This window comes from Saccostrea echinata, unplaced genomic scaffold, assembly GCF_033153115.1.
Source record: "Saccostrea echinata isolate AGI-Se365-2 ecotype Australia unplaced genomic scaffold, CSIRO_AGI_Sech_v1 ptg000057l, whole genome shotgun sequence".
NCBI classification, from domain to species: Eukaryota; Metazoa; Mollusca; class Bivalvia; order Ostreida; family Ostreidae; genus Saccostrea; species Saccostrea echinata.
This window is the reverse complement of record NW_026889806.1, coordinates 3,006,761-3,032,085: the sequence shown is the minus strand read 5'-3', so window position 1 is coordinate 3,032,085 and position 25,325 is coordinate 3,006,761. Positions and strand designations below refer to the sequence as shown.

The 25,325-nt window shown below is 31.3% G+C and overlaps 2 protein-coding genes across 2 annotated transcripts; both read left to right on the top strand.

Moving 5' to 3' along the window:
• Positions 1–6,061: 6,061 nt before the first annotated feature.
• LOC133174275 (L-fucono-1,5-lactonase-like) lies at positions 6,062–8,483 on the top strand. The gene is made up of 4 exons (XM_061309361.1): positions 6,062–6,113; positions 6,351–6,464; positions 8,004–8,070; positions 8,189–8,483. The coding sequence occupies exons 2-4, from the start codon at positions 6,379–6,381 to the stop codon at positions 8,378–8,380; spliced, it is 345 nt and encodes a 114-aa protein (XP_061165345.1). The 5' UTR covers positions 6,062–6,113; positions 6,351–6,378; the 3' UTR covers positions 8,381–8,483.
• A 5,794-nt stretch (positions 8,484–14,277) lies between these two features.
• LOC133174184 (L-fucono-1,5-lactonase-like) lies at positions 14,278–21,158 on the top strand. Its single transcript, XM_061309249.1, has 8 exons — positions 14,278–14,370; positions 15,090–15,251; positions 16,926–17,002; positions 17,399–17,556; positions 18,612–18,659; positions 18,899–19,012; positions 20,679–20,745; positions 20,864–21,158. The coding sequence occupies exons 1-8, from the start codon at positions 14,328–14,330 to the stop codon at positions 21,053–21,055; spliced, it is 861 nt and encodes a 286-aa protein (XP_061165233.1). The 5' UTR covers positions 14,278–14,327; the 3' UTR covers positions 21,056–21,158.
• The last annotated feature ends 4,167 nt before the right edge of the window (positions 21,159–25,325 follow it).

The window sequence follows — 25,325 nt, the reverse complement described above, 5'->3', positions numbered from 1 at the left end:
AAAGATGACATTCTCAATAAACATTCTCAACACACGCAGCTCTGTTAAGGCTGCATAAAGGGGGCGGGGCCTAATTTATACGGGAAAAGTTTACTGTGACATCACACAAATATAGCAATTCCTCACAATAACAGAAAATGAAATAATTTGCGAATCTAAACTGCATAAGAATAATGAACTACATCAAAACTTACCACTGCATTTATTTTTGTCGCTAGTTTAATCCCACACAGCAAGATATAAACAAGTCACTGATCGCAATGCACTTGTCGACATGACGTCATCATGGTAAAGTTTGACGCATTTTATGTGCAGTGAGAGGCGGATCAAGTAATTTTTTCACAGTGAAATATGCATTTTATTATTAAACAGAATATTATTTGAAAATCTTAGGTAGACCATTAATACAAATCTGAAACATTTGTTTAGTGTCATAATTTAAAAACTATCGAGAGAATGTATTGAATTAATTCTACCGTGTTTTTGTCTACAGGGTGTGCATGTTTCACGCCGAGGTGCCTCATTAAATCGCCTTTTGGCAAGGGCATACACTTCATAGATCTTGACCACTTTTTGAATACATATAATGGACATATTCTTTAACTTGAAAAGTGCTGCTGCTTTCCTGAAATCGATAGCATAACTTAATAAATACATAAAATGCTTTGTAAAGGTCACACATATTTCGACATTAGCAAGATAACATGAAATTTAAACTAATAAAATGCGAATTCTATTTAAAGCAGCAGCACTTTCCATAAACTACAAGTTATGTAGAAACAATCTATTACTTTGATTTTTAATTTTAACTAGGGTATGCCCTTGCGATATTGAAATTTGTTTGTGACCTACATACAGTACAAATTACATGCATTTATCACGTGGCTATCAAATAACGTGACCAAACCAAATTCAGTATAGAGCGAGGTATACAATGTTATTTCAAAGAATGTTAAAGTCATAAGATAATATAGTACCTTTACAAAATTAAATTCATTTTAAAAGTATGTATTTATACACGTTTATATTCTGTTGATTTCTTCGAAGTACGCCTTAACAGTGCTGCGCATTAATATATCATTCATAGTTGTTTCACACTAAGTAAAGTTAGTCTAGATCATCCAACCTGAACCCACTTATATCACAATAATAAAACCACATTATATACAGAAAGTTATGCCCATCATGATTATGAAATAAATTTTAAAATTTATTTCATAAAAGAAAGATTTATTCAAACTTGCTATAAGGTGCCATTTTGGTATTTATGGCCATTTAGTAAAATCACCTATTTGAATAGGTGATATCACTCACTCAAATTGAATAGGTGACATCATCTATTGTAAAAGGTGATATCATTTATTCTAATAGATGATTTGTTTAATAGATGATATAAACTCTTCAAATTTCTATCAAATTTTACCAAATTCTTCCATTGTTTTCATTGTTTTTCAAGTTAGAATGATAATATCAACCTAGTGTGGATGTGAATTGAGTGTACCCACAAATAGCTGAGTTTATCTAACTAAAGGTAAATCACATGCATGCTTAGACATCATATAACAGAATTTGTTTGGACTAAGAAGACTTGAAAGTTTATAAAGATTTATTATAAAAAAATATTTGAATAAAACAATGGTACATTGGCTTGGGGTCTCGGAGCCAAGATGTGAAAACTCACATAATCATTATCACCATAATTATAATCATATGATTATGATCATAATTATATTATGATTATGAACCATAATCATTTCATAGGTCTCAGAGCCAAGATGGTAAAAGCTAGTGATACTTAGTGTGCACATCTTTTATAATACAATTAGTAAGGTAGAGTATCACATCATTAATATTAATAAAGTCCATCCCTCACTGAAGTCATGTCTTCAATCTCTTAAAAGGATATGACAATGTCCTTGGTTTACATGAAAATTAAGTATATTACACAAATAAGATAGTTACAACTTTGCACAAGGTCTAGAAAGTGTCCGAGTCGCTGAGAACCATAACTTGAGCACATTAACCTCTTTCTGTGTGTTACGGACAATGGGAGCAATGATCCTAGCTTCTACAAGCAACACCTCCTTAGAATATCAGACCCCATCATTAAACTTCTGTCCTGTCCTGAAAGAGAATAAAATTATTCAGATGATCAATGAAATATCATATGTTAAAAAAAGTTAAAAGAGTAAAGAAAAACATAAAATTCCTTTTTTCCCATTTAAAAGAAATGTAAGTGTAACCATTGCAAATTATTCAATAACAAGAAGCCCATGGGGCACATTGCTCCCCTGAGCACTTTGGCTAGGAAGAAGCAGAAAAGCTTAAATATAAAAGTAGTCTGGGGGGGGGGTGATTTAAAAAATTTGATTCTACAGTAACACTACCTGAGGATGCTTTCATATAAATATGACTAATCATGGCTTTGCTGTTCTTCTTCAGATTCCATATACCGGTGAAGGCCTTCAAATTTATACCTATACTCGGCACCCAGGGCCATTGAGCAGTGAGGATTCTTTATCGTGCCAACACCTATAAGGAGAAGTATCCTTTCATTAAAGGAGTTGTAGCTGGAATAGACCTCACCAGTCCTAAGGCAAGTGATTGGAAATAAGCATTTTCTATCAGAAAAAAAGTGCATGAAAACAAAACTTAAAAAACATGACATTTAAATATATCTGAAACAGAGAATTAAAAAAAAAATCATTAGAGTTAGATGGAATTTCAAAGGGTTGAAAAATGAGGATTTGGTAACTTGAGTTATAATGAGCTTTCTTTTTTGATTTTTTGGAGGCAAGGTGGCTCTTAAAATATCTTTCTATCCATCGCAACAAAGTTGTAGGGGACGTAGTAACATGTTTGTTACTGTGTGTTTGGGTGAGTGAGTGAGTGTGTGCGTAAAAAGTATATCAGAATCAGAATGTTCTTTTGTGATGGGATGCTCCGCTTTGCAGCACCCTTGTTAAAAATTGTCACGAAGGGCTTTTGCTGTTTGTAGCTTCCAGAAGTTCTTGATGATATGCAAAAGTATGTCTTGTTTAAAGGAGTCCGCCATATTCTAGAGATGGAAAAACCTGACTGGATCATAAGAGAAGATGTTCACACTGGACTGAAGGTACTGGAAGAGAGGGAAATTCCCTATGACTTACGGAAGCGATTGCATGGCGTCACGTGATCGACTCATGTGATGTTTAAAAAAAGAAGATTTACGGTAACCATTTCCGGAATAAGGAGCGTGATTATGATTACGCCCATGACAAAAGGTTTTCGTGGCAATATTTTAAAACGGAGAAAGAATAAGATAGGCCCTAAAGATGTGATGTTGCAGAGTGTTGGTGAGCGTCGACGCAGATTTTTTTTTTCCATGTGTTTTTTTCGTTTTGACACGTCTAGCCTTTGTCGTAGTTCTGAACGCTGTAATCTGTTTCATAAGTAAATTTACTTCATACTTGGATCCTTACGTCCTCTAGTTTAAATCAAAATACTAGAATTTTATTTGAGATCGTTTTTTTTAATTATAGGGTTTACATCTATGAACACACAATCATTTCCTAGAAGCTTCAGACGGCGTGATTTTCTCAGTGATTATAATGAATATAACCCGAGAAAGAAAATTATTTTGAGCATAACGTTATATACATTTAAAATAAAAAATTTCAACTCATCATGCTTAAGGGAATGTATTTGAAAAATTAATTTAATTTTTGAAAATTCACGAGGACATGAACAAAGACGCTTCACCTCAGCATATTTCATGAACCGCGTGATCATGAAGCGCAAATTTATAAAAGTCATTCAACCATTATTTTGGAAACAAACAGTTTGCACTAGGCCTATAGTTTTGACGTCAAGTGTGGCATTATGACGTCACAATGGAGATATGTAGGCTTACCTAGTTCATGAGAAAATGAACTTGCAATGAATGTGTAGGAAAAATATTTGCAAATGTAAATATTACATAGCAAATCAATAAAATTTGTCAAATAAGATAATAGCTAGAATTTATTTTATATACGGTATATATTGCAGATACAAGTTCTCTGAAAAATCTACTTATTCAATGTGTTCAAGTGACTAACCCCCCCCCCCCCCCCTTCCGATTCCAAGTCACAGTGCAGAGACCTCGATGAGTGTTCAGAGCATGAACTATTTGGCCCTTGGACCACTGTGCACTGGTTTAGAATATATATATTTATACTGAAATAATAACGGAATGAATATTTTAATGAGGGAAAAATAAAAAAAAATGTGCATACTGTTGTTTTTTGTGTACGTGATACTTATATCATTCTGCTATCATTCTGCTCTACGTATAAAATGAGCAACCACCACAAGATTTTCAGGAAAAAAAATATTTTATTAATCTGTACATATTGTTTTTTTTATAGTCTTTTAACAGATTATGCACATTAAAGGTTCAGCAACAAACCATCAGATTAAAATTTATGAAGACTTTTAATATTTTAGGAAGGGGGGGGGGGTTATTGAAATGCATGTAGCTTAAAAAAGAATGTGATGACCCCACTTCATATTTTAACCATAAGTCACTTATATTAATTGTTACAAAATATATCAATTTTAGGAAAATTCATTGGGCAATTTTTTGTCAAGACTTTGAAAACTGCTCCTGGGGTGAAAATATAACTGCAAATTTACAATGACTACTCCCCAAAGCAACTGTGGCAATACTATATCTATCAATAGTTTCCGATACAATTTTTATTTTCAATGAATATAAAGCATATTATTTAGTATCTGGTGAAAATTATTTAATTTGTTTCAATTTTGATATCTGTATGACATACTTAAAATTTCACTACATAAATATCAAAATATTGAAAAACGGTGGTTACCATGGCAACCATATCTTCTTTATAACCCTGATGACCATGGTTGACATTTTAATATTATGATACCATTAACGTAAGGCAAATTATATGTAAAAATGAGAAAAATTCATAGAGCGGATTTTTTTCATGGACCCTTGCAATCTCTTCTTTACTCCTAAGGTATTTTGTTTATTCAACTCCGTAATTACTTGCTTGTAAGGGAGGACATTCATTTGTAGAATTTTATTTATTTTTTATTAGCTTATTATATTTCACTCAACAAAAGTTAATTGGGAATAAAGAGGGACAAAAATCTTTTAAAAACTAAATAACTGAATGGTTAAGGTTATTCAGGTGAGCTTTGTGACCAATAGGTCTATGGCTTTATCTCTGTCTAACTGTTAAAAACATAACACCTCAGAAAGCCATAGCTTTTGAATAATTTGGAAGTGAACATTTTGTTTAAAAAAAATGAAATGTTTGGAGATAACGATCAGTATTCAAGCTCAAAAGTCCATTAAACAATACAAATTTTGGAGCAGAGCAAACGCAGACCTCTTAAACAGAAGACGTGGGATCAGGTGCCATGCAGGAGTGAGCATCCCCTGCCGACCGGTCACACCCGTCTTGTGCTCCTAGTCATGATTGGGAAATAATGGAAAAATCCATCGACAATTCAGTGTGTAAATAATGGCCTAACAATGAGTATGAAAAAAGTCAGTCAGCATTTGACTTAATGATAAATTGTATTTGCTGACAGGGTCATTGTATCCTTCATAGAAGTTACGAAGTGACGACTTTAAACGAGACTGCTGATATTCTTGTTTCATCAACTTGTTTGTCAATAACTACCTCGTTTTAGAAATTGTTCATACATAGAACATGCTCTTGTGTATTGAATCAACTGAGAGATATAAACCAGGTGATGAAGGTATTTTGCTGCATAAGTAAGGGAAGTTAACGATTGAAAAGTTAAAGTCATCATGTTTATCATAAAGCTTTGTAAACATCAAGGTTTATTGCCTAGGGTAAGGTCAAAGAGGTAAAAAAAAATTCAGATACAATTTCTAATGTTTCACAAATATGTCTTGTTTTTAAAAAGAAAACATTTGTTATTCAATTAGAAATGGAATTATCTAAAATATACATGTAGTGTATACTGATTTTATTCATTCTTTCATTTAAAGAATATAATTCATAATTTCTGACTGGTTTTGAAATCATTTTATGTTACAGGCCTCCTCTTCTGAAATATATACCCAGTGTTGTATCAACATTTCCAAGGTAATATACTTGTGGTTTTCTGAAAAAAAAACAAACCATACAAAATTGAATACCCACAAAACAATCTACTTTCTGGTGGAATTTATGTTTGTCATTTTAAATTACCGGTATAGATTTATTCAATTGTTTATAGTCATTTTCACAATGACTAGGTACATATAAAGAGTATTTCACTATGTAAGAAAAAAATAATTGGTTTGACTTATAACAGCCATTTTTGTTCATTCACTTCCTCAGGTTAAAATTTGTTGTTGATCACATTGCAATGCCTTACGTAAAGGACAAAAAGATTGATGGATGGAGAGAGGAAATTGCTGAGATAGCAAAATATCCAAATGTCTACTGCAAATTGTAAGTCATTGATTAATCATAGTGAAACTGAGGTAGCAAAATGTCTAAATGTCTACTGCAAATTGTAAGTCATTGATTAGTCATAGTCAAACTGAGGTAGCAAAATGTCTAAATGTCTACCGCAAATTGTAAGTCATTGATTAATCATAATCAAGTTGAGATAGCAAAATATCCAAATGTCTACTGCAAAATGTAAATTTTCAATTAATCAAAACCAAGATGACATAGCAAAATATCCAAATGTGTATGGCAAATTGTAAGTCATTGATTAATCATAATTAAGCTTGAGTTAGCAAAATATCCAAAAGTATAATGCAAATTGTAAGTCATTGGTTAAATAAAATCAAGCTGAGTTAGCAAAATATCCAAAAGTATAATGCAAATTGTAAGTCACTGATTAATTATACTCAGGCTAAGATAGCAAATTATATCCAAATGATAACTGCAATTGTAAGTCATGATAAATCATAATCAAGCTAAGATCACTGATTTGAAAAAAAATTGTCAACTTCAAGCTGTAAGTTATGATTAATATCATAGCCAAGCTCTAAAATATCCAAATTTATTTAATTTTCAACAGTAATAAACAGTAATTTATCCATGGAATAAAATTGATATTTGAAAATGATATTCATAACAGTGAAAAATATCAAATTGATATTTTTCACTGTTAGGAATATCACAAGTGTGGCAAAACTCAAGATTTACCTTCTCTTCACCAACTGGCAAAAGTGTAATTTAAAAAGTTTTCCCTTTTACAAGAAAGTGGTAGTAAATAAACCATTCTGACACTGACTATAATGGCAAAGTTTCTCCACATTGTTGTAAATCCTATGTTTACATAAATCAATCTCACAATTGCTTAGCTATAATGTGAAAAGAGAGGCAAAAGGAAAAAAAAACGAATAAACAGAAAATTTAATGTCTTGTAGATGGATATGGAATTTATCTCACTTGTGGTACAGGGTTTTGATATTTTCACCAGTGCAAAGCACAACTGAAAATATCAAAAAAAAATCTGTCCATTTGTAAAATAAATTCCATATCCAACTACAAAACATTGAATATTTTCTATGTCTACTGCAAACTGTAAGTTTATGGTATATCATGAGGCTAATATTATCAATAATGATATACCTGTATATTGGTATGGGAAGGTTATTAGAACTTTGGATAGTCAGAAGCACCTTTGCAAGAGAGAAACAATTGTTTTTGCCTATCTGGGAAAATTGTAACAAATCAAAACAAAAGTCTTGATGTACTGATTTTTAATAAGTTACTTGAAGTCAAGTACATGTACCACTCAGTTACATGTTAATTTGCTAATTTTGTTTGAATTAACTACAATAATATCTGTATTTAATGAGAGGTTGCAATCAGCAATTTTTTTAAATTATCTTTTCACGTACCCAATTCTGTTATTCGAGTTAAAACATGAATTTGTGTCTCTTGTTTATGAAAAATTGGATAAAAGGGACTATATTTAATATAGATATCACCATTTCATGGTGAGTAATTCTGTTATTTAACACTCTTTAGATCTGGTCTTGTAACAGAAGGAGATTGGAACTGCTGGAAAGCTGGGGATTTCCAACCATATATTGATGTAATTATTCTTGTGTTTTTAAAAAGTTGTTAAAAGATTCAAATTATTTCATTGAAAACTTAATGTTACATAAAGCATTACTATACTAGTACAGTATTAGTGAAATTTTTATTTTCAGCATGTCCTGGCTTGCTTTGGAATTGACAGATGCATGTTTGGATCGGACTGGCCAGTGTGCAATCTTGCCAAAGCTGACTATAAAACAGTGTTTGATTTGCTGCAAAGTCTTCTTTCTTCCATGACTTTTGAAGACAAGAAAAAGATTTTCAAATTGAATGCAGCCAATTTTTACAAGCTGGACTTGAATTAGTGTATTTAAATGAAACATTATTTAAACATTATCAGCAAGCTTTCACATAATTACACAATATATGTATAAATAACTATGCAATCATTAAATGATTTTATATGTATACAGATTGTTTATTTTTAACAAAAATAAATCACTTTGATAGTTCCATTTCGAATTCATGAAGAAAAAAATGCAATCGAAACATTTTGTCTTAAATTATTAGTACATGATCAACTTAGCCCCAGACAAAGCTTATTGTAATCATGCATACAGTTTGCTTCTTTTTAACTTGAGGGACACCAAAGGTAAACTAGTCTCGTTCTGCTTTTGTGACTTTACCTGGCACTGTCCATGAAGTCAGGCCAAAGAAAACAAGTTTTTGAATTTACCACCGTAGTCCAAACAGCCTTATATAGCCTTGGAATATCAGTTTCAAAAATTCGCCTTCCGACGTCCATTATTTAGGTTGTGATAAAATACGTCTATTTTGTAGGGTAATATCAGCTAGATATAGTCAGCATTTCATAAATTCTGTGATCGTTATAATGGCCTTGTTAAACACAACCTATCATTGGGTCGAATTTTGATATCAATTGTTATACCTTTGTTTTTATACTAATTCCGTCTATCTTATAAATACATGGGGCTGAGGGCGGATATGACCGGTCGATAGGGGATGCTTACTCCTCCTAGACACCTGATCCCACCTCTGGAATTTTAAGGGGTCCGTGTTGTATGCCCTGTTCACAAATTTATATTGTTTGTAGGTTTTTTGAGATCGATTACTGTTCATTATTTTCACCTATGAAATATGGAGAGAACGAAGGGTAACCAAGCTCAAAAGTCCATTGAAACAATACAACTCTGGAGCAGAGCAAACACTGACCTCTAAAAGCATCAGAGGTGGAATCAGGTGCCATGGAGGAGTAAGAATCCCCTGTCGATCGGTCACACTCGCCGTGTGTTCCTCGTCATAATCGGACAAACGGAAAAAAATCCTTAGAAAATTCAGTGTGTAAATAATGGCCTAACAATTAGCATTAAAAACGTCTGTCATTATTCGACTTAATGATAGATTGTATTTTCTGACAAGGTAATTGTATTGACCATAACACTTGCGAAATGTTGACTTCAAACGAGACTGTTGATATCCTTGTTTCATCAACTTGTTTGTAAATAGCTTGCCTCGTTGTAGAAAGTTTCGTAAGTAGAGCATGCTTTCGCGTATGGAATGAATTGGGAGACATAAACTCCATATGCAGGTGATAAGGGTATATTGCTACATAAATAAGGGAAGTTGACGATAGAAAAGTTTAAGCCATTACGTTTTTCATACAGTTTTGTTGTTAGGTTACCATTAACGTCTTTTTCTAGCAAAATATCCAAATAAGAAACAGATGTGTCAGACTGTGGTATCTTTTATTTCAAGTTCTCTGGGATACATCGAGTCGACATATGAATGAAACTTTTTCATTTTCAACAATTCCCTCCTTGTTGGCATATTCAGCAGAAGTTTGTCCCCTTTTTGTGTCCTAATAATACATTGAAGTTATTTAAACGTTTAAAGACATGATAACAATATTTACAAGACAAATATTTCACTTTGGAGAAGTCGGTTCTTCTCTACTGAAAGATTTTTTCAACAGCCAGTTTAGTTAATTCACTCTTCTTCAGGTTTAAATTAGTTGTTGATCACATTGCAAAGTCATACGTAAATAAATAAAAAAGATTGAGGGATGGAGAGAGGAGACAGCCAAGACGGCAAAATATCCAAATGTCTACTACAAATTTTAAGTCACTGATTAATTATAATCAAACTGACACAGCAGGTGTACACAAGTTAGGTGTTTTTACCACAATTTGGCAAATTTTCCTACTCAATAGAGATCAAGACTTTGCTTAATACGATTAGTTGCTATCGTCAAAAGAAAAAAAAATGAAGAAATATGGAATGAACATAGTTTTGAAAAGAATTAATGAAGATTTAAAAGAACTTGAAAGGGGAATTACCATCCAGATAATGGGAAATCAAATCAATGTAAGGGGTGCTACTCTTGCATTTGTTGGTGACACACTAGCCGCCCATGAATTTACGGGTTTCAAAGAAGGAGTTGGTTTCGCATACCAAAAATGTAGAGAATGTGAATGCACCTTTGATGATATGCAGACAAAGTTCAAAGAAAGTGATTTTATATTGCGGTCCTTAGAAAGATACGACCAACAGACAACGGAAATAAATATGGCACAAACTGCTGGGATGAGAGACCGTCTTTCAATGGCGTATGGTATAAACCAACGTAGTGGAGCCAGAGATTTTCCATATTTCAATATCATTAATATGGTCCTGGAGGATATTATGCATGTTCTATTTGAAGGAGTTGTTATTTATGAAACCCGTTTTATTTTACGCAGTTTGTTTGCTAATGGAGTCTTTTCTGTGAAACATCTAAATAGGGTACTGGAGGATTTTCCATACGGCTATAAATACAGAGAATGTCGACCAAACATAATGCCTCAAAAGATTTTTGAAGAAGATACAATGACACTGAAACAATCATCATCAAGCATGATAGTGTTGATTCGTTTTCGGCCTGTATTTCTAGGTGAGAAACGTAACTCTGATGTTAATAATCCTTACATTGAATTCATAACTGAGCTTTGTGAATTAGTACACATTATTTTGGCTCCTGTCATTAGTATTGAAACTGTACAAATGTTAAAAATTCTTATTTCCAGGCATTGCAGAAAATTTAAAGAATTATTTCCAAGTAACAATATAATCCCAAAGCAACACTATTTACTTCACTTGCCATCTACAATTGAGAAATTGAATTGTACATGTATGGAGCATGCCTTTTGAAAACAAGCATCAGTTTTTAAAGCAAAAAATGGCAGGTTCTAAAAATCTTAAAATTATCGAAAAATCATTGGCAAATCATTTTGCTAGATATGAATGAGCTTTAAATGCCTGTGAAAAATATCCTCTTTTTCATAATGACATGGTTGTTGGAAAATCATCAATTATATCAAATGTAACACTCACTCTGTCTGAAGCAAAGAAAGAAATAAATGCCTTTTTTGGAACAGATATTGATTGCATCAAAGAAATATACAGTGTTTTCTGGGATATTCTTAATGGACAAAAGTTCATTCCCAAAGAATGTGAAATTGCTTTTGGTGAAAGTGATGGGCTTCCAGAATTTGGAAATCTTCAATATATATGGATTGTCAACACAAATGAAGAAGATATTCCTAAACAACAAATTGTATTTGGATAATGAATGTATGAGACATTGAGATTTGACTCTGGCATACAAGCTCATGGTGTTAAACATTCTGAAATTGCACAGGGTCATGAACTTGTTGATGCATCTAGTATATTTGTTCCATTCCCTTTACATTTGTACAACATTGGTGATAAGATGTGTATTTTTGTCACACATGATATGGTTGATTTTAATCAAACATAAAAGGGAAGCAGTGTACTTAGTTGTAAAATTATTAATTAAGTGGCTCTGTACATCGAGCCTTATACTCGTTACAACTCTTTTTTTATCCCCTAATTACAAATTGTTTGCATATTTGACTTATGCACTATGACTTTGACTTATGCGCTATGTACATTTCATTTATCATGCTATTTTATATATATATATATATATATATATATATATATATATATATATATATATATATATATATATATATATATATATATATATATATATATATATATATATATATATATATATATATATATATATATATTTATATATAATGAAGTAGTATTTTGTTGATTTGAGAAACTTTTTTTTCAGCTAGTGCATAACGCCACCTTAACGATGAAAAATAGATGTATACTATTTTTCCAAAATATGTAAAAATAAACTTTAGTGTGTTATCTTTTAAAGGCAGTAATTAAAATGATTTGATCAGGAAACATTTAAGAATTTTTTTACTTAAAATTACTTGTATGTATTAAAAAGTATTTTTATTACTTGCAACAATAAAATCTAAGTAAATTATTTTACTGAAAATTACTTAAATTCATTTTCTGAATAAATTCTCATATACTTTCAGTAATGAATTTACTTACAATAAGGAATTTTAAGTAAATTCGTAAATTACCTAGTAATCCTGAGTAATACTCAATCATAGTCAGTTATTAACGATCATATTAAGTAATCATATTACTTAAAATAAGTAAAAAAAATTACTAAGCAATTTTATATTTTGAGTGCGGTATTCCTTAGTCTTATAAACATTTTAATACATTCAATATGATTTTAAAAAAACAATTCCAGACTCGCTAAAACCGAATTCTCCGCGCATTGAAAGGCTAGGCTAATTAAAGAAATGGATGCTTAGTACCATTCTTGCTTTCGACTGTCGATATTCGAGGTAAATTAATACATATATTAAAAAGAATTTAAAATACATTCACATTAATCGTGTTTTAATTCTATTAATAAAAACTGATATTAAATGTAAATTAAAAGGACTGCATCTCTATCCATTTTCTAATGCGTCATCGTTTAGTGCGACCAAACAAATAAGGTCCTGGCAACCGATTGAAGCGGTCAGCCCGTTTTTGTGATTATGTATCTAGTCAAATTAATTTGTTTGAGATTCAATTTATTTGGTTTGTTCATCATTTATTAAAAAGTTAAAATATAAACATAGTTAATAAGCTCATTTAGATCATAACATTGAAGGGTTGGTGATTGGTGAAAGCACATTTGTTATAAAATGAACCATCATTCTCATTCATCAAGGTAAAGTACCGTATCGTTAAAAATACCGTATCGTTTAAAAAATACTGGTATGGTATCGAACCGTTTCATCCTTAACGGTATCCAACCCTAGTAATATGTAATACACATGCTATTTCTTCAAGTTCATCATGTTATATAGCTGTGAAAGTGATCAAATGGCATTCTGAATTTTTGCAGTATTTTAAATCTTCATTTTACTTCAATTGCTATAAAATACATACAGTTTAGTGTAAAAGAAAAAAAAGCATTGTGATATCATTGAAATATATCACTGTTGACAGCTATTTATCACTTCTAATTAAAAAAAAAAATCAAGTCATGCTAATAAGTAAATTTGATTTTTCACAAAATATATATAATATAATAAACAAAGAATCATTGACAAGTGCACTCAAGAGCAAACATCAAAAATCTTTGGTTCATAAAAACTTGAATTTTATTAAAAAAAAAAAAAAAAATTATACACAAGAAAAAGAAGTTCATATGTTGGTTTACTCAAAAAAAGATCTGAGAGATCCTCTCTTAGTAGAATTAGATTAAGTGCACATAAACTTGCAAGTTATAATTTATATGGGGAAAAAAATCAGTATTAAACATGTTAGAATTTTGTTTTAAAGAAAAATCATAAGAATTAATGAATAATTAAATAATTATGTTAGCTTGAAATGAAAATTGTTACTCTGAGTGTCTGACACTAGACATGCTAGATGGCTTGTTACTTGATGCAGGTGTAGGAGTTATTGTTCTTTGTAAAGGATCATGAAAAACATCTTGAACTTCTAACATTTTTTTTATTAAAAAAAGAAAGATAATTATTATTTAATAATAATAATATCTATAAATATTTGTTTTCAAAAACTACTAAATTGTTGTCATTATTGGTGGGACTTGGAAATTGCACTCAAGTTATGTGAGGATGCAAGAGTTATCGTTCTTTGTTTTTTAACCGATCAGAATATGCTTCTAAACACTTTTTTAATGATTTTTTATTCAAAATATATTTAAACAATGATAATCTATAAAGATATATTCTTAAACATTACTAAAATATCATATTTCCTGGTGGGACTTATTATTTTTCTGTGGGACTCATGTGGGACTTATTTTCCCCGTGGGACTTGTTTTAGTATGTCCCGTCACAGGATAATAAGTTCGTTTTATCTGGTTTTAAGATAAACACATGGAGAGAAATGTCTGATTTATATGAAATAGACTGTGTGGATTCCCATTTTCGTAAGATTTTCAGTGTAGATAAGATATAAGATATTTGATGCAAACTAAATATCAACACTCAAATCACAATTTGATTATTTCAAATTTGACGAATTGACTTCCAGTGCTGCGCCTGAATGCATCAGTATTTGTCACTATTTATAAATAGTGTCATTTTTTAAATTACCAAGTACTCTTTTTATGAATTGTTTTCCTGTCTCACTGCATGTACTTTAGTAGTTAGAATAATCTAACTGTGTCTCAGGACAAGCCCTCGCCACAGTTAAACCGGGTCAATATCATTTAATGTAATTATGTAAAGTTGTAGATTAGATGTTGACCGTTTCTGCAATTAAAAGAAAAATGTTTGTTTTGAAAGTTTTTTTTTTGTTGTTGTTGCAATTTTGGCAAGTCATTAAGGGCAGTCATCCTTTGCACAAAATTTTGAGTGCGCTAATTTACGTTCTTTTACAGTAACTCATCCCATACTAGCAGTAAAAAAAGGACGAAGAAAGGAAGACTTCACAAATACAAGTCATACATGTATCATTTCTTTCACAGCCATTTTTTTTTTTCAGATATTGACCACACCTTTCTTTTTATACCGGTACATAAAAAGTGCCTGTGATTTCTTTCTTGTTCAGGATAAGACAGGAATAATTGCCCGATTTAAGTCACCAAATATAATTATTTTTAAATATTTTTTTAATATTACTTACTCTCATAAACTTTCATTTCAGACATATGGGATTTGAAGAAATTCCAGTATCCTTGGCCAACTTCAGCAGAAGAGGCAATATTTCAAAATTTTTCACCCCATGACTTGGAAACAAACCTGACAAAGACTCCGGTCAGACATGCTGTGTTTATCCAGTGTTTGAATGGGACTCCAGACGAAGCAAGTAATACATTTAATGTAACATAGTCACAGTAAAGAATATATACCACTGATCCTGATAGAAACTGAAGAAGAAAAATTGTTGTTTGTGTTTTCTTGAGAATATTACTTTGTACATATGAAAATATACTGTTGACATAATTTTTACGTGTGGAATTAATTTACCCAAAGTACAGAGTCACAAATTTTCCTCAAAAATTTAATTGTCACAGCATACTTAAATTGCATTCAAGTCGTAGAATGACCATCCAAGAAATCCACATAATTTTGACCTGTGGATTTAACTGAAATTGTGATTCCTCAAAATAATAATCTGTGGAGAAAAGTTTCTTTACAGCTTCTCACTTGTAATTTTATGTAATTTCTTTTGCAATAGATATGATAGTTAGTGATGGACCGATTGTCGCCGACGATCGATTGTCGGTCGTTAGCAGCTCTTCGATGCTACTAATTGATTACAAAATAAATGTCGCCGACATCGCTGACAAAAAATAATATTGTAATACTTTAATTTTATTATCAAATCCATGTGCAAAGAGTTTTAACATACATGTAGTGATGAATGTTTAAAATATCGAAGGTGTCCATGCCATGTTGATATTTATACCGCCATGATTGAAATTAGGGTCAGACTAATAACAGAAAAATGGACAGTATTAAGAGGTTTTACTATACACAGGAAAACATTAATAGTATAGACGATCTGTAAACGTAATTATAATCAGGAATACAAGTCCAAATTCTGGATAACTGCTTTTTAAACTTGTAATTCCAAGAAATAAGTACATATAATGCAACGCTGGACTAATATCAGTAATATTCCCACTCAATATTTTTATGATGATTTTTTTAAGTTTTTTTTTAAGTAAAGAAATCCTATTTTCCACTTTATTAAAAGAAAAAAAAATAATAAAAATTTATGAATATAATTAATTAAATGATTTTTTTTGTAAAAATCTAAACTTATATCTGAATAAGTTTAAACTTTTTTATATTTATTTGAATTATTTCATTTAAGTTAAAAATTCGATCATAATCGATTATGCGCGGCAGATTATTACAGATAATTGATTATGATTTTTTTCTGATTTCCTATCACTACTGATCGTACCTTTTAAGCTAAAAGATTTAGTTTATAATTTTGGATGAGATCTGATGAGGACATATCACTTTCAGTCTTACCATATTCTATGTATTTGACATATATTTTTATTACTCCAATGACACCTCTGTTTCTAGATATTGAGGTTGAGGTTGGGGAGGAGGTTACTCTCCTCTCCATTTTTCCATCTCGGCCATTTCTCCTTTTTAAAATCATGCTGTTCAAAGGCCTAATGATATTATGTTTTTTCTTTTTTAATTTTAGTTTTACTATTGCTGTTTACACAACATAAAGCTGTGACATTGACAATGTTATAAAGGAAATTTAAATGCTACCTAATTAGTACTAAACAAAGCTATGTATGCAATTTTAAGTGAAATTAGATTTTAATAAATCCAAAACTATATGTAACTTTGACTAAAACCAAAGATGGAAACAATGTTAAGCAAATTGAAGGGACCATCTGCTGAAGACAGGATTTTCAAATATGACCACTGCATTTGGAATAACTAATAATCTTCTAGACATCTGTCTATCCAAAATGTGGATAGAATTGATTAATTTTTTACATTTCAGAATGGGTCATAAGCCAAGCGGAGAAGTATCCTTTCATTAAAGGAGTTGTAGCTGGAATAGACCTCACCAGTCCTAAGGCAAGTGATTGGAAATAAGCATTTTCTATCAGAAAAAAGTGCATAAAAACAAAACTTAAAAAAATGACATTTAAATATATCTGAAACAGAGAATTAAAAAAAAAATTATTAGAGTTAGATGGAATTTCAAAGGGTTGAAAAATGAAGATTTGGTAACTTGAGTTATCATGAGCTTTCTTTTTTGATTTTTTGGAGGCAAGGTGGCTCTTAAAATATCTTTCTATCCATCGCAACAAAGTTGTAGGAGACGTAGTAACATGTTTGTTACTGTGTGTTTGGGTGAGTGAGTGTGTGCGTAAAAAGTATATCAGAATCAGAATGTTCTTTTGTGATGGGATGCTCCGCTTTGCAGCACCCTTGTTAAAAATTGTCACGAAGGGCTTTCGCTGTTTGTAGCTTCCAGAAGTTCTTGATGATATGCAAAAGTATGCCTTGTTTAAAGGAGTCCGCCATATTCTAGAGATGGAAAAACCTGACTGGATCATAAGAGAAGATGTTCACACTGGACTGAAGGTACTGGAAGAGAGGGAAATTCCCTATGACTTACTCCTAAGGTATTTTGTTTATTCAACTCCGTAATTACTTGCTGGTAAGGGAGGACATTCATTTGTAGAATTTCATTTATTTTCTATTAGCTTATTATATTTGACTCAACAAAAGTTAATTGGGAATAAAGTGGGACAAAAATCTTTTAAAAACTAAATAACTGAATGGTCAAGGTTATTCAGGTGAGCTTTGTGACCAATAGGCCTATGGTTTAATAATTCTGTCTAACTGTTAAAAACATAACACCTCAGAAAGCCATAGCTTTTGAATAATTTGGAAGTGAACATTTTCTTTAAAAAAAATGAAATGTTTGGAGATAACGATCAGTATTCAAGCTCAAAAGTCCATTAAACAATACAAATTTTGGAGCAGAGCAAACGCAGACCTCTAAAACAGAAGAGGTGGGATCAGGTGCCATGCAGGAGTGAGCATCCCCTGCCGACCGGTCACACCCGTCGTGTGCTCCTAGTCATGATTGGGAAATAATGGAAAAATCCATCGACAATTCAGTGTGTAAATAATGGCCTAACAATGAGTATGAAAAACGTCAGTCAGCATTTGACTTAATGATAAATTGTATTTGCTGACAGGGTCATTGTATCCATCATAGAACTTACGAAGTGACGACTTTAAACGAGACTGCTGATATTCTTATTTCATCAACTTGTTTGTCAATAACTACCTCGTTTTAGAAATTGTTCATACATAGAACATGCTCTTGTGTATTGAATCAACTGAGAGATATAAACCAGGTGATGAAGGTATTTTGCTGCATAAGTAAGGGAAGTTTACGATTGAAAAGTTAAAGTCATCATGTTTATCATAAAGCTTTGTAAACATCAAGGTTTATTGCCTAGGGTAAGGTCAAAGAGGTAAAAGAATTCAGATACAATTTCTAATGTTTCACAAATATGTCTTGTTTTTAAAAAGAAAACATTTGTTATTCAATTAGAAATGGAATTATCTAAAATATACATGTAGTGTATACTGATTTATTCATTCTTTCAATTAAAGAATATAATTCATAATTTCTGACTGGTTTTGAAATCATTTTATGTTACAGGCCTCCTCATCTGAAATATATACCCAGTGTTGTATCAAAATTTCCAAGGTAATATACTTCTGGTTTTCTGAAAAAAAAAAACAAACCATAAAAAATTGAATACCCACAAAACAATCTACTTTCTGGTGGAATTTATGTTTGTCATTTTAAATTACCGGTATAGATTTATTCAATTGTTTATAGTCATTTTCACAATGACTAGGTACATATAAAGAGTATTTCACTATGTAAGAAAAAAATAATTGGTTTGTCTTATAACAGCCATTTTTGTTCATTCACTTCCTCAGGTTAAAATTTGTTGTTGATCACATTGCAATGCCTTACGTAAAGGACAAAAAGATTGATGGATGGAGAGAGGAAATTGCTGAGATAGCAAAATATCCAAATGTCTACTGCAAATTGTAAGTCATTGATTAATCATAGTCAAACTGAGGTAGCAAAATGTCTAAATGTCTACTGCAAATTGTAAGTCATTGATTAGTCATAGTCAAACTGAGGTAGCAAAATGTCTAAATGTCTACTGCAAATTGTAAGTCATTGATTAGTCATAGTCAAACTGAGGTAGCAAAATGTCTAAATGTCTACCGCAAATTGTAAGTCATTGATTAATCATAATCAAGTTGAGATAGCAAAATATCCAAATGTCTACTGCAAAATGTAAATTTTCAATTAATCAAAACCAAGATGACATAGCAAAATATCCAAATGTGCATGGCAAATTGTAAGTCATTGATTAATCATAACCAAGTTGAGATAGCAAAGTATCCAAATGTCTACTGCAAATTGTAAGTCATTGATTAATCATAATTAAGCTTGAGTTGGCAAAATATCCAAAAGTATAATGCAAATTGTAAGTCATTGGTTAAATAAAATCAAGCTGAGTTAGCAAAATATCCAAAAGTATAATGCAAATTGTAAGTCACTGATTAATTATACTCAGGCTAAGATAGCAAATTATATCCAAATGATAACTGCAATTGTAAGTCATGATAAATCATAATCAAGCTAAGATCACTGATTTGAAAAAAATTGTCAACTTCAAGCTGTAAGTTATGATTAATATCATAGCCAAGCTCTAAAATATCCAAATTTATTTAATTTTCAACAGTAATAAACAGTAATTTATCCATGGAATAAAATTGATATTTGAAAATGATATTCATAACAGTGAAAAATATCAAAATGATATTTTTCACTGTTAGGAATATCACAAGTGTGGCAAAACTCAAGATTTACCTTCTCTTCACCAACTGGCAAAAGTGTAATTAAAAAAGTTTTCCCTTTTACAAGAAAGTGGTAGTAAATAAACCATTCTGACACTGACTAAAATGGCAAAGTTTCTCCACATTGTTGTAAATCCTATGTTTACATAAATCAATCTCACAATTGCTTAGCTATAATGTGAAAAGAGAGGCAAAAGGAAAAAAAAACGAATAAACAGAAAATTTAATGTCTTGTAGATGGATATGGAATTTATCTCACTTGTGGTACAGGGTTTTGATATTTTCACCAGTGCAAAGCACAACTGAAAATATCAAAAAAAATTCTGTCCATTTGTAAAATAAATTCCATATCCAACTACAAAACATTGAATATTTTCTATGTCTACTGCAAACTGTAAGTTTATGGTATATCATGAGGCTAATATTATCAATAATGATATACCTGTATATTGGTATGGGAAGGTTATTAGAACTTTGGATAGTCAGAAGCACCTTTGCAAGAGAGAAACAATTGTTTTTGCCTATCTGGGAAAATTGTAACAAATCAAAACAAAAGTCTTGATGTACTGATTTTTAATAAGTTACTTGAAGTCAAGTACATGTACCACTCAGTTACATGTTAATTTGCTAATTTTGTTTGAATTAACTACAATAATATCTGTATTTAATGAGAGGTTGCAATCAGCAATTTTTTTAAATTATCTTTTCACGTACCCAATTCTGTTATTCGAGTTAAAACATGAATTTGTGTCTCTTGTTTATGAAAAATTGGATAAAAGGGACTATATTTAATATAGATATCACCATTTCATGGTGAGTAATTCTGTTATTTAACACTCTTTAGATCTGGTCTTGTAACAGAAGGAGATTGGAACTGCTGGAAAGCTGGGGATTTCCAACCATATATTGATGTAATTATTCTTGTGTTTTTAAAAAGTTGTTAAAAGATTCAAATTATTTCATTGAAAACTTAATGTTACATAAAGCATTACTATACTAGTACAGTATTAGTGAAATTTTTATTTTCAGCATGTCCTGGCTTGCTTTGGAATTGACAGATGCATGTTTGGATCGGACTGGCCAGTGTGCAATCTTGCCAAAGCTGACTATAAAACAGTGTTTGATTTGCTGCAAAGTCTTCTTTCTTCCATGACTTTTGAAGACAAGAAAAAGATTTTCAAATTGAATGCAGCCAATTTTTACAAGCTGGACTTGAATTAGTGTATTTCAATGAAACATTATTTAAACATTATCAGCAAGCTTTCACATAATTACACAATATATGTATAAATAACTATGCAATCATTAAATGATTTTATATGTATACAGATTGTTTATTTTTAACAAAAATAAATCACTTTGATAGTTCCATTTCGAATTCATGAAGAAAAAAATGCAATCGAAACATTTTGTCTTAAATTATTAGTACATGATCAACTTAGCCCCAGACAAAGCTTATTGTAATCATGCATACAGTTTGCTTCTTTTTAACTTGAGGGACACCAAAGGTAAACTAGTCTCGTTCTGCTTTTGTGACTTTACCTGGCACTGTCCATGAAGTCAGGCCAAAGAAAACAAGTTTTTGAATTTACCACCGTAGTCCAAACAGCCTTATATAGCCTTGGAATATCAGTTTCAAAAATTCGCCTTCCGACGTCCATTATTTAGGTTGTGATAAAATACGTCTATTTTGTAGGGTAATATCAGCTAGATATAGTCAGCATTTCATAAATTCTGTGATCGTTATAATGGCCTTGTTAAACACAACCTATCATTGGGTCGAATTTTGATATCAATTGTTATACCTTTGTTTTTATGCTAATTCCGTCTATCTTATAAATACATGGGGCTGAGGGCGGATATGACCGGTCGATAGGGGATGCTTACTCCTCCTAGACACCTGATCCCACCTCTGGAATTTTAAGGGGTCCGTGTTGTATGCCCTGTTCACAAATTTATATTGTTTGTAGGTTTTTTGAGATCGATTACTGTTCATTATTTTCACCTATGAAATATGGAGAGAACGAAGGGTAACCAAGCTCAAAAGTCCATTGAAACAATACAAATCTGGAGCAGAGCAAACACTGACCTCTAAAAGCATCAGAGGTGGAATCAGGTGCCATGGAGGAGTAAGAATCCCCTGTCGATCGGTCACACTCGCCGTGTGTTCCTCGTCATAATCGGACAAACGGAAAAAAATCCTTAGAAAATTCAGTGTGTAAATAATGGCCTAACAATTAGCATTAAAAACGTCTGTCATTATTCGACTTAATGATAGATTGTATTTTCTGACAAGGTAATTGCATTGACCATAACACTTGCGAAATGTTGACTTCAAACGAGACTGTTGATATCCTTGTTTCATCAACTTGTTTGTAAATAGCTTGCCTCGTTGTAGAAAGTTTCGTAAGTAGAGCATGCTTTCGCGTATGGAATGAATTGGGAGACATAAACTCCATATGCAGGTGATAAGGGTATATTGCTACATAAATAAGGGAAGTTGACGATAGAAAAGTTTAAGCCATTACGTTTTTCATACAGTTTTGTTGTTAGGTTACCATTAACGTCTTTTTCTAGCAAAATATCCAAATAAGAAACAGATGTGTCAGACTGTGGTATCTTTTATTTCAAGTTCTCTGGGATACATCGAGTCGACATATGAATGAAACTTTTTCATTTTCAACAATTCCCTCCTTGTTGGCATATTCAGCAGAAGTTTGTCCCCTTTTTGTGTCCTAATAATACATTGAAGTTATTTAAACGTTTAAAGACATGATAACAATATTTACAAGACAAATATTTCACTTTGGAGAAGTCGGTTCTTCTCTACTGAAAGATTTTTTCAACAGCCAGTTTAGTTAATTCACTCTTCTTCAGGTTTAAATTAGTTGTTGATCACATTGCAAAGTCATACGTAAATAAATAAAAAAGATTGAGGGATGGAGAGAGGAGACAGCCAAGACGGCAAAATATCCAAATGTCTACTGCAAATTTTAAGTCAATGATTAATTATAATCAAACTGACACAGCATAACAGTATAGAACAGCTTTTACAGAATGAAGACATACTTAACATTGCTTTAAATCAAAGGAACCAAGCATTTGATGGACATTTTCTTCACAATTTGACAGATGGGTCAGTGTATAGAGAACACCCTATATTTAGTCAGGAAGATCAAGCGCTTCAGATTTTGTTATATTTTGATGACATTGAAATTTGTAATCCTCTTGGGAAAAAATCAGGTGTACACAAGTTAGGTGTTTTTACCACAATTTGGCAAATTTTCCTACTCAATAGAGATCAAGACTCTGCTTAATACGATTAGTTGCTATCGTCAAAAGAAAAAAAATGAAGAAATATGGAATGAACATAGTTTTGAAAAGAATTAATGAAGATTTAAAAGAACTTAAAAGGGGAATTACCATCCAGATAATGGGAAATCAAATCAATGTAAGGGGTGCTACTCTTGCATTTGTTGGTGACACACTAGCCGCCCATGAATTTACGGGTTTCAAAGAAGGAGTTGGTTTCGCATACCAAAAATGTAGAGAATGTGAATGCACCTTTGAGGATATGCAGACAAAGTTCAAAGAAAGTGATTTTATATTGCGGTCCTTAGAAAGATACGACCAACAGACAACGGAAATAAATATGGCACAAACTGCTGGGATGAGAGACCGTCTTTCAATGGCGTATGGTATAAACCAACGTAGTGGAGCCAGAGATTTTCCATATTTCAATATCATTGATATGGTCCTGGAGGATATTATGCATGTTCTATTTGAAGGAGTTGTTATTTATGAAACCCGTTTTATTTTACGCAGTTTGCTTGCTAATGGAGTCTTTTCTGTAAAACATCTAAATAGGGTACTGGAGGATTTTCCATACGGCTATAAACACAGAGAATGTCGACCAAACATAATGCCTCAAAAGATTTTTGAAGAAGATACAATGACACTGAAACAATCATCATCAAGCATGATAGTGTTGATTCGTTTTCGGCCTGTATTTCTAGCTGAGAAACGTAACTCTGATGTTAATAATCCTTACATTGAATTCATAACTGAGCTTTGTGAATTAGTACACATTATTTTGGCTCCTGTCATTAGTATTGAAACTGTACAAATGTTAAAAATTCTTATTTCCAGGCATTGCAGAAAATTTAAAGAATTATTTCCAAGTAACAATATAATCCCAAAGCAACACTATTTACTTCACTTGCCATCTACAATTGAGAAATTGAATTGTACATGTATGGAGCATGCCTTTTGAAAACAAGCATCAGTTTTTAAAGCAAAAAATGGCAGGTTCTAAGAATTTTAAAAATATGGAAAAATCATTGGCAAATCATTTTGCTAGATATGAATGTGCTTTAAATGCCTGTGAAAAATATCCTCTTTTTCATAATGACATGGTTGTTGGAAAATCATCAATTATATCAAATGTAACACTCATTCTGTCTGAAGCAAAGAAAGAAATAAATGCCTTTTTTGGAACAGATATTGATTGCATCAAAGAAATATACAGTGTTTTCTGGGATATTATTAATGGACAAAAGTTCATTCCCAAAGAATGTGAAATTGCTTTTGGTGAAAGTGATGGGCTTCCAGAATTTGGAAATCTTCAATATATATGGATTGTCAACACAAATGAAGAAGATATTCCTAAACAACAAATTGTATTTGGATAATGAATGTATGAGACATTGAGATTTGACTCTGGCATACAAGCTCATGGTGTTAAACATTCTGAAAATGCACAGGGTCATGAACTTGTTGATGCATCTAGTATATTTGTTCCATTCCCTTTACATTTGTACAACATTGGTGATAAGATGTGTATTTTTGTCACACATGATATGGTTGATTTAATCAAACATAAAAGGGAAGCAGTGTACTTAGTTGTAAAATTATTAATTAAGTGGCTCTGTACATCGAGCCTTATACTCGTTACAACTCTTTTTTTATCCCCTAATTACAAATTGTTTGCATATTTGACTTATGCACTATGACTTTGACTTATGCGCTATGTACATTTCATTTATCATGCTATTTTATATATATATATATATATATATATATATATATATATATATATATATATATATATATATATATATATATATATATATATATATATATATATATATATATATATATATTTATAATGAAGTAGTATTTTGTTGATTTGAGAAACTTTTTTTTCAGCTAGTGCATAACGCCACCTTAACGATGAAAAATAGATGTATACTATTTTCCAAAATATGTAAAAATAAACTTTAGTGTGTTATCTTTTAAATGCAGTAATTAAAATGATTTGATCAGGAAACATTTAAGAATTTTTTTACTTAAAATTACTTGTATGTATTAAAAAGTATTTTTATTACTTGCAACAATAAAATCTAAGTAAATTATTTTACTGAAAATTACTTAAATTCATTTTCTGAATAAATTCTCATATACTTTCAGTAATGAATTTACTTACAATAAG